Source organism: Rhincodon typus, chromosome 39, assembly GCF_021869965.1.
Source record: "Rhincodon typus isolate 14 chromosome 39, sRhiTyp1.1, whole genome shotgun sequence".
Lineage (NCBI taxonomy): Eukaryota > Metazoa > Chordata > Chondrichthyes > Orectolobiformes > Rhincodontidae > Rhincodon > Rhincodon typus.
In genome coordinates this window covers 2,625,106-2,635,855 of record NC_063370.1, presented here as the reverse complement: position 1 = coordinate 2,635,855, position 10,750 = coordinate 2,625,106, and the positions used below count along the sequence as shown (strand labels likewise).

Genomic DNA, 10,750 nt, shown 5'->3' with positions numbered 1-10,750 from the left:
ACCACTTCCCCTCCTCTCCCAGTGACCAGAGCAGTCCCAGCGCCTTGTGCCAGCTCCACAACGCGACTATCATCATGTTCACTCTCAGACAGCTTGGCATCATCACAGCTGCCCTCTGTCTCTCTCTCTCTCTCTCTTGCTACATGGTGTTTGATATGAAGACAGATCCTCTCACACTGGGTAATACTACAACCCCTAAGTTTCACACATCTTTAAATTGTTACAAACAGGCTCAGCGGTTAGCACTGCTGCCTCACAGCACCAGGGACCTGGGTTCGATTCCACCCTCGGGCAACTGTCTGTCTGGAGTTTGCACATTTTCCCTGTGTTTATTCATTAACAGGATGGCCAGGCAGCATTTATTGTCCATCCCTAATTGCCCAGAGGGAAGTTCAGAGTCAACCACATTGTTGTGGGTCTGGAGTCACATGTAGGCCAGACTAGGTAAGGATGGCAGATTCCTTCCCTAAAGGACACTAGTGAACCAGCTGGGCTTTTCCGACAATTGACAATGTTTAGATCTCTTAATCCCAGATATTTTATTGAATTCAAATTCAACCATCTGCCCCGGAACATTATCTGGATCTCTGGATTAACGGTCCAGTGACAATACCACTAGGCCGATGCCTCTGTGTGTTCCCTCCCACAGTCCAAAGATGTGCAGGTTAGGGTGGATTGGCCGTGCTAAACTGCCCATATTGTCTCAGGAGGGAAATGCAGCGATAGGAGAAGGTATGGGTCTGGATGGGATGCTCTTTGGAGGGTCAGTGTGACTCGATGGGTTGAATGGCCTGCTTCCAAACTGTAGGGATTCTACGATGATCCATGAAAATAATCAGAAAGGCGGCTAATGGAATGCTGGCCTTTCTATATCTAGACAACTGGAGAACAAGAATGTAGAAGTGATGCTGTAGTTATACAGAACCGTGGTTAGACCCCAGTTGCAGCAGATCTGGCGCCACACTTTAGGAAGGTTGGATTGGCCTTGGAACAAGTACAATGTAGGTTTACGAGAATGATATCTGCAGTTCAGGGGTTAAGTTATGGAACATACAAATGAGGCCTGTTTTCTCTAGAATTTAGAAGCTTAAGGGGTGATCTGATTGAAAACTTCAAGATATTAACAGGGGAACGACAAGGTAGATAAAAATAAAGTATTTCCACTGGCTGGGGATTCTAGAACTAGGAGCTAAGTTCAAACCGTTCAGGAGAGATATTAGGAAGCACTTCTACACACCAAAGATTTGGATCTCTCTCCACAAATGGCTGTCGATGCTGGATCAGTTGTTAGTTTTAAATCTAAGACAGATAACACCTGTTGCTTAACAAACATTTAAGGGATATGAGCCAAAGGCAGGTATACAGAGTTAAGCCACAGATCAGCCACCAGCTCATTGAAGGGCAGGAACAGGCTCAATGGACTGAATGGCCTGCTCCAGGTCAGACTAAGACAAGATCAAACTGAGATACTTTCCAGTGAAGCTCTCAATACTCTGGTCTTTCACCTACATCATCACTTTCACAGATGTCTGACCATTACAACATCAGCAGGATAGTGATTGGCCAGTCTACCAGAGAATATACTCCCTGTTACTACACACCACTTCCACCACACAAACAGGCTATTCTGCCCATCTACTCTGTGCTAGTGTTTCTGTTCCTTTTAACCACCGCCTGCCCTTGTCAAACCTGAATGAGATTGTCCTCCCTTTGCTATCGGTGTAACTGGGATTAGCCCAGAGGGCAGGGCCCAGTTAATGGACTGGAGGGTAACAGCCACATTTCAACTGTCAGCCCCCTCCTCGTCTATATGTCTCCCTCCCACCGACAACACTCCATTGGGGCGGGGGGTGGGGGGTGTACTGTTAGAACAGATAGGGCTACAATTCACAAAGAGGTCTCCCCATCCTCATGGAAGCATTTGGTTTCAGGTGGGTCTTTGTGGGCCCTACACACTCACATGCCCCCCCATCCCCCTCGCAGGGGCCCTACACAGTCGCCCACACCCCCCCCCCCCCTCCCTCCCGGGGGCCCTACACACCCGCCCTCGCCCTCCCCCAATCCCCCTCGCGGAGGCCCTACACACTCGCCCACACCCTCCCCCCATCCCCCTCGCAGGGGCCCTACACACGCCCACACCCCCCATCCCCCTCGCGGGGGCCCTACACACTCGCGCGCCCCCCCATCCCCCTCGCGGGACTGTTCAGACGAGGGAGGGTCTTCTGCAAACATTCTGCTCAGATGGACAGGAAACTGCTTTCGACCCCTGACCCTTCTTTTCTGAAACTCTCCCTGACAGCCTTCTTCTCCAACTGCCCCACTCCCCCCCGGGAGCTGCCCCACCCTTCCCCCACCCCGTGCTGGGGATGAAGTGGCCATTTGCTCCTCAAGAGGAAGGTGTGTGTAGGGACTGTAACCAGGTCAGTCAGGTGGAACATTATAGAATATGAGTTCCCTGATTGGGGCTGTTATCCTGGTCCAAACAGGGAGCCCTGGCTGACAGATAAAAACAGGAGGGTGAGAGGTTCTGCTCACTCTGAGAGCTGGCTCTGAGGGAGCTGGGTCAGTGACAAGGGCTCTCCGTGTGTAAATAAACAGTGACTCGGTGATGGGATACCGGTCTCTGTGGAGTTATTGAAACGGTGACTGTGGCCATTCAGCTCCCCCCATGGAACCCCAGCCCCAAGAGATCTATTCCTGGTGACATCATGCAGCATCCCGCAGCATCTGAAGCTGGCGAACAGCATTGACCTGGGACTGCAATCCCAGCCTCACCAAATCAAACAAACACGCCACCCTCCCTCTCAAACCCCCTCCCCTCTCCCGCTTAAAGTGTGAAAATAAACAGAGTTTACCAGGAACACGATGAGGAGCTTCGGGGTGATGCTGTGTATCAAAGTTCCCATCATGATCTTGCTTCGAATTATCTACAGAAGGTTATAAAAACAGAAGAAAGGTAAGTTGTGTTGATGATGTACCGGACCCACATGGTCCAGAAACCATGGTAACCTCCAGCAGAACCTTCTGGCAGGTTCGGCCGGGATCACCATACAGCTTCTCCTGGCCTCAGTACCTCGCCCTCCTAAACCAGGGTCCCATTCCGGAGGCTCATGACCACAATGTGCCCCGATCGTCCCGGGGCCAGTGCCAAGGGAATGCTACATCGCTGTCCCTCTGCCCGATCCACCCAGTGAGCAGTGTTCACAGCTCACTGCCCCCTTCCCCCAACACCCACCCTCCCCCCCCCGCCACCCCCACAACCCCACCGCCCCCTGACTGGGGGAGTGGGAGTGGCGGGAGTTGGGGGAAGGCAAGGGAAGAGCACAAAAGGAACAAATGGGGAAGCAATGGACTGTGGGGGAGGGAGCAAGTGGCATGGGGCGAGGGGGAGGCAGGAGACCAAGGGGAAAGGGGAAGGAGTGGGGGCAGGCGAAGGGGAAAGGGGAGGGAGTGGGGTAAAATAAGGGGGGGGGTGGGGGGGGGGAGCTGGTGGGTGGGGAGAGAACACCGCACTGACAGATAAGGTTAATCTGTCCTGTCAGGTCAAACACAATCCATTAAAGGCATCTTCACCTCGAGAGCAGCGAGTAAATGGGAGTTGTCAAGGTGACAAAGTGGAGATTTCTTTGAGAAATGAGATAAATTTGAAAGGCGGTGGTGGTGGTTGAGGACAGGCTCTGTGCGCGCGTCCTTGTCCTAGCGGGGCCTGAGATTATCCCCCCGAGATGATCAGGAGGGCGACCCCGTGGGAACAGCAGGTGGCCCCTGCCTCATTAACTTATCCCTCAAACATCAGAAGGGACGGAGTGTGTCTGGGTTCATAATCATAACGCAGGGCGTGGGATCTTGCTGTGTGCACTGGGGCTGCCACGTTTCCTGTATTAGAACAGGGACCCCACCTCGAGAAAGGTATTTCATTGACCGCACAGCAGAATATCCTGAGATGGGGCAGGGCGCTGTAGAAATGCAAGTTGTGCACATCTGTAAAATGGGTAGCTGGTTTACTTAGATAGCGAGAACTGCCGATGCTGGAGTCAGAGATAACACAGTGTGGAGCTGGAGGAACGCAGCAGGTCAGGCAGTGTCAGAGGAGCAGGAAAGTTGACGTTTCGGGTCAGGACCCTTCTTCAGGATTTATATCTGATTTACCTACTTGAGTTACCGGCCCCACCAGCTTCTCTGGGATGAGCTGATTTTGGTGATTTTCCAATTTGCCAAAGTGGGATTTGATCCCACTGAGATCATGCTCCATCACTGTCAGGGCTCTGCAGATACACGGGAACACCAGCCCCCGGCTTGTTCCCCTCCGAGCCACTCACCATCCCGGCTTGGAAACATATCGCCGTTCCTTCAGTGTTGCTGGGTCAGAATCCTGGAATTCCCTCCCTGAGGGCATTGTGGGTCTCCCTATGCAGATAAATTGCAGCGGTTCAAGAGGGCAGCTCACCCCCACCTCCTCAGGGGGCAATTAGGGATGATCTTTTCGCCCACATCACAGGGAGTGAATCAATTTGGAAATACAACATACTCTGTTTCCACCAGCACTCTCAATAAACCGGCAAAAATTATATACCTGAAATACTGCCAAGTCTTCTGTATTATTCTGTCCAGTTGTTATAGATTTTTCATTGATTTACCTCAGTGTAAATATACTTGTTGATCAATCGAATGGCCATACAAAATATCAACAATTGATTCAATTTCGAGTCAACTTCTCGTCAAATACTGTGATGTCTGAGGGTGCGAGTGAGAAGGCTCTCTGCTGCTAAGTTTTATTCAAGGTAATGTTGCGTTACTATTTAAATGATTTATGCTGTTACAAGATTATAACACTGACATGTATATCCCCACATCTGTTTCTACATCGATATTGCATACCTCAATTTTTTATTTATTTATTCATTTGTGGGATGTGCCTGTCGCTCGCTGGGTCCAGCATTTATTCCCCGTCCCTAGTTGCCCCCTTGAGAAGGTGGGAGTGAACAGCCTTCTTGAACGGCTGCAGTATATTTGTATAGGGCCACCCACAATGCCCTTAGGGAGGGAATTCCAGGGATTCTGACCCAGCGACACTGAAGGAACGGTGATATATTTCCAAGTCAGGATGGTGAGTGGCTCGGAGGGGAACTTGCAGGGGGTGGTGTTCCCATGTATCTGCTGCCCCTTGTCCTTCTAGATGGAAGTGGTCATGGGTTTGGAGGGTGCTGTCTGAGGATCTTTGGTGAGTTTCTGCAGTGCATCGTGTCGGTGGTACACACTGCTGCTACTGAGTGTCGGTGGTGGAGGGAGTGGGATGTTTGTGGATGTGGTGCCAATCAAGCGGGGGCTGCTTTGTCCTGGATGGTGTTGAGCTTCTTGAGTGTTGTTGGAGCTGCCCCCATCCAGGGCAAGTGGGGAGTATTCCATCACACTCCTGACTGGTACCTTGTAGATGGTGGGACAGGCTTTGGGGAGTCAGGAGGGGGAGGTACTCACTGCAGGATTCCCAGCCTCTGACCTGACTATCCAGGATATTTCAGCAGGTCTGGCAGCATTTGTGAAGGGAAAAAAACAGAGTTAACGTTTTGAGTCCGGTTCTGAGGAAGGGTCACAGGACCCGAAACGTTAACTGCGTTTTTTTGCCTTCACAGATGCTGCCAGACCTGCTGAGCTTTTCCAGCAACTTCTGTTTTTGTTCCTGATTTACAGCATCCGCAGTTCTTTCGGTTTTTATCCAGGATATTTGATCGACAGGCACGCTCCTGATCCGATAGGTGCTGGTTTGCTGTACCCCTTTACCCCCATTCACAAACATCCGAAACACAGTACATAAGCCTCACACACACACATAGAGAGAGCTCTCTCACCAGCTTTTCCCGAGCACCTGGCCAAACAGGCTGACTCTGAGGTATAGCTGTTCTTGTTCCCTCCACAGCCTCCATAGGTGAATCGCTCGCACGCCCGGCTGCCAGGATTGTAATACCAGCGCGGGAAGGACGCTCGGCATTTCCCTGTCACCGCTGGAGCGAAGCAGAAATCTAGGAGAAACAGGAGGGAAGCGTGAGATGCCAGCGAAGGGGCCCGTCCTACAACGGCGTGTGCCCGGTCACCGCGCGGCATGTACAGGGAGCTCGAAGGAGGCGCGTGTTAAGAGATCGGGGTTTGGCGAAGGGCCTCTATCACGTGCCCGTTTTCCAAGGAGGCGCAGTTTCGCGGGAGACTGGAGTCAGGGAGGGGGTGGGGGCTGAAGCAGGGATTGGGGGGAGTCATGACAGAGCAGGGGGTCCGTGGACTAGAATCATCTGTGTGCCTCATGTCCAATTACAGTGCACCCCCCCCCCCCCCCCCCCCCCCACCCCCCAATACTGCCCAAAATCATAAATGGAAAAATCCAAGGAAATTATCAGCAGCAGTTTAGGAATGGGGGAAGTGGGGGTGGGTGGGGGCGAGGGCAGGGAAAGGGGTGGGCAAGAGGTGGGGAGCAGTGAGCGGGGTGAAGAGGTGGGGGAGGGAACCAGCAGGAGAGAAAAAGAAACATAGAAAATCGGTGGAGTAGGCCATTCAGCCCTTCATGCCTGCACCACTATTCAATCTGATCACAGCTGACCATGCAATCTCAGTATCCCATTCCTGCTTTCCCTCCATCCCCCTTGATCCCTTTAGCAAAAGGGACAGGTCCAGCTCCCTTTTGAATATATCTAACGAACTGGGCCCCAACAGCCTCCCGTGGGAGAGAATTTCACAGGTTCCCCACTCCCTGGGTGAAGACATTTCTCCTCATCTTAGTCCCAAAGGCCTGCCCTGTATCTTTGGACTGTGACCCCAGGTTCTGGACTTCTGGAATCCTCCTTGCATTCACCTTGTCTAGTGCTGTTAGAATTTTATACATTTCTAAAGATTCCACCTCCCTCATTCTGCTAAACTCTGGTGAATATTGTCTTCGCTGTTCCAGTGTCTCCTCGTACGTCAGTCCTGCCATCCCAAGAATCAGGCTGGTAAACCTCTACCGCTAGAACATCCTACCTCAGAAAAGGAGACCAAAACTGCACACAATATTCCAGGTGTGCTCTCACTAAGGCCTTGTATAACTGCAACAACACATCCCTGTTCCTGCACTCGAAACCTCTCGCAATGAAGGCCAACATACTATTTACGTTCTTCACCATCTACTGCACCTGCATGCTTACCTTCAGCGACTGGTGCACCAGGACACCCAGGTCCCACTGCACACTCCCCTCTCCCAATTTACAGCCATTCAGGTAGTTATATGCCTTCCTGTATTTACCACCAAAGTGTATTACCTCACACTGATCCACGTTACACCGCATCTGCCCACTCACTCAGCCTGTCCAAATCACACTGCAACATCTCTGCATCCCTCCCCACAGCTCACCCACCCACCCAACCACACATCTTTGTGTCATCTGCAAATTTTGAGATGTTACATTTAGATCCAGTCATACAGCATGGAAACAGACCCTTCGGTCCGACTCATCCATGCTAACCAGATATCCCAAATTAATCTAGACCCATTTGCCAGCATTTGGCCCGTATCCCTCCAAACCCTTCCTATTCATATACCCATCCAGATGCCTTTTAAATGTTGTCATTGTACCAGCCTCCACCACTTCCTCTGGCAGCTCATTCCACACACACACCACCCTCTGTGCGAAAAAGTAGCCCCTCAGGTCCCTTTTGAATCTTTCTCCTCTCGCCTTAAAAATATGCCCCTCTAGTTTTGAAATCTCCCCACCCTAGGGGAAAGACACCTGCCATTCATCTTATTTATATCCCTCATGATTTTATAAACCTCTGTAAGGTCACCCCTCAACTTCCTAAGCTCCAGTGAAAGAATGTCCCAGCCTATCCAGCCTCTCCCTACAACTCAAACCCTCCATTCTTGGCAACATCCTGGTAAATCTTTTCTGACCCCTCTCCAGTTTAATAATATCCTTCCTAATAACAAGGAGACCAGAACTGCACACAGTGCTCCAGAAGAGGCCTCACCAACGTCCTGTACAACCTCTACATAACGTCCCTCAGCTAAATTATTATTGTGAGTAGCCAGAGTCCAAACACAGATCACTGTGGGACCCCATTGGTTACTGTTTTCCACTTCGAAAATTACCCAGTTATTTCTCTCCGTTTCCTCTTTTCCAGCCAGTTATGTACCCATATCCATACACTGCCCCCAATCCCATTGGCTTTAAAATCCCACATAACAGCTTGGTGTGTAAAATTATGGAAAATCTTCTTAAAGTCTAAACAAACCACAGCTGGTGCCCCCCCCACCCAACAAATACAGATTAACCACCGATTCTCCTGCCCATCCCCGGGAGCATCCTGGTGAATCCTGCCTTACACCTTATGGAACGCCTTCCCAATCTTTTCCCAAGAGATCCACCAGCTCCTCCAACAGGAATCCAGACTGAAAGGATAGGGACTTGGGGAATCTCACCATCACCTGCACCAGACGCTCTGCAAAGGCAGGAGGGAACGTCGTGGGAAATGCGTGCAGGGACCCCAGGACAAGGGTAGGCGGAGGGACGGGGTTAACAGCACGAGGCGAAGGGATCTTTAGTGGCTGAGAGGGGATCTGCAGAGGTCTGGCTGAGGGGATCAGTGATGGCACAGAGTGTTTCACTGGGAAATAAAATGGGCGCAGAGGCCAGCAACCTCATCCTGAGCTGCCTAGAGGTCAAAAGCAAAGCTCTACAGCATCCCAGCCATGCCAAACAAAGCAGAAAACAGGCTGGGATCTGGAGATCCTGTAGATCCCACAGAGCACTCGGCTATCTCCAGAACCAGGCTAGCCTCTGAGAAAGAGACAACAAGGTGTGGAGCTGGATGAACACAGCAGGCCAAGCAGCATCATAGGAGCAGGAAAGCTGACGTTTCGGGCCTAGACCCTTCTTCAGAAATGCTCGGAGAAACTCGGGTTTAACAGTGAGTTACCAGTGGGACCTGTCCTACCTCGGTCATCCATCTTGCTTTGGTGTTTTTGGGGCTCAGGCAGACGCTCTGTAAAAACAGAAAAACAACATTAGACCAGCTCGCAGCAATAACTGCAGTATATAGTGCCTTCGATGTCGTGAAATCCAAATAATTGCTTGGTAGCTTGCTCAAAGACAGACATGACCATTGCCTTGCACTCATCAGGACACTTGCAAGAATGCTAAAATTTCAGTGGGAACAACAATTTACACAGCACAGGTCCGGTTTCCTTTTCTAACGTGGCACCCTTCCTGCAATAGGCAGGTCACAAAACATCTTACAGGATCATTATCAAACAAAACGCCCCGTCATGGAGATCAGGACAGATAGCCGAACGTTTGGTCAGAACAGATAGATCTTCAGGGAGCATCACAAAAAAAAGGGGGCAAAGAGATGGAGAGGTTGAGGAAAGGACTCCAGATAAGGTCCTAGGCAGCTGTCAGTATGATATAAACTGAGGGGATCCCAAGAAGCTAGCTTCGGAACAGTACAGGTGTCTCAGAGGGGTTAGGGTCTGGAGGATGTTATAGAGATGGGGAGCGGTGTAGGGGCTGGAGGAGATGGCACAGATAGGGAGGGGGTGTAGGGGCTGGAATAGGTGATAGGGATAGGGAGGGGGTGTAGGGGGCTGGAGGAGGTAACAGAGATAGGGAGGGGTGTAGGAGCTGGAGGGTGTGATAGAGATAGGGAGGGGGTGTAGGGGCTGGAGGAGTTGACAGGGATAGAGAGGGGGTGTAGTGGGTGGAGGAGATGGCAGAGATAGGGAGGGGCGTAAGGGGCTGGAGCAGGTGGCACAGATAGGGAGGGGGTGCAGGGGGCTGGAAGAGGTGAAAGGGATAGGGAGGGGGTGTAGGGGCTGGAGGAGCTGGCACAGATAGGGAGGGGGTGTAGGAGCTGGAGGAGGTGGCACAGATAGGGAGGGGGTGTAGGGGCTGGAGGAGGTGGCACAGATAGGGAGGGGGTGTAGGGGCTGGAGGAGCTGGCACAGATAGGGAGGGGGTGTAGAGGCTGGAGGAGGTGGCACAGATAGGGAGGGGGTGTAGGGGCTGGAAGAGGTGACAGGGATAGGGAGGGGGTGTAGGGGCTGGAGGAGGTGACAGAGCTAGGGAGGGGGTGTAGGGGCTGGAGGAGGTGGCAGAGATGAGGAGGGTGAGACCATGGAGAAATCTGAACACAAAGAAATTCAAAATTCTTGAAAGGCGTTGCTGGTCCAGAAGCTGGTGCCAGTCGGAGAGAGCAGGGGTGAGGGGCGAATGGGATGTGGTGGGAGTGGCGACAATGCAGCTGAAGATGATGTGTCAGGGTTAATGAGAGAGTGGAAGACAGTAAGACGGCCAAGAGACAACTGGAAAAACTGAAGAGAGGACACAGTGCGAGGGTTCCTGTAGCTGACAAGCTGAGTTCAGGGAAGATGCACAGACAGATGGTACTGACCCTTCAGACCAGCACATGCCACTAGGCACTGGTGTTCACTGACAAAGTTATTCCTGTTCCCCTTGCAGCCTCCATAGATGAACTCCTGGCAGGTCTGTGACTCTAGATCATAGTACCAACGGGGAAAACTTGCACGGCAGCGGCCAACCTTCTTAGGGGCAGTGCATCGCTCTGCCAGACAGATGGCACAACAACATTAACATCAACCGCACCCCGCAAACCCAAAGGGAGGGGCAAGGCCTCACTGTCAGGATGGGAGGTTTGAGATACACATGGAGGAGAAGGGGGCAGAGACAGACAGAGGGCGGGGGAGAGCCGGAGACGGACAGAGGGCGGGGGAGAG

General features: G+C 51.8%; 1 protein-coding gene across 1 annotated transcript in view; it reads right to left on the bottom strand.

Moving 5' to 3' along the window:
* LOC125487285 (kunitz-type protease inhibitor 2-like) overlaps window positions 1–10,750 on the bottom strand; it is a 31,336-nt gene that overhangs the window by 3,082 nt on the left and 17,504 nt on the right. The window contains exons 6-9 of the mRNA XM_048618195.1: window positions 10,408–10,578; window positions 8,953–9,000; window positions 5,847–6,017; window positions 2,856–2,927 (exon numbers count right to left, since the gene is read on the bottom strand). Of these exons, the coding sequence (XP_048474152.1) occupies window positions 2,856–2,927; window positions 5,847–6,017; window positions 8,953–9,000; window positions 10,408–10,578 (462 nt within the window). The remainder of the gene's footprint in view (window positions 1–2,855; window positions 2,928–5,846; window positions 6,018–8,952; window positions 9,001–10,407; window positions 10,579–10,750) is intronic.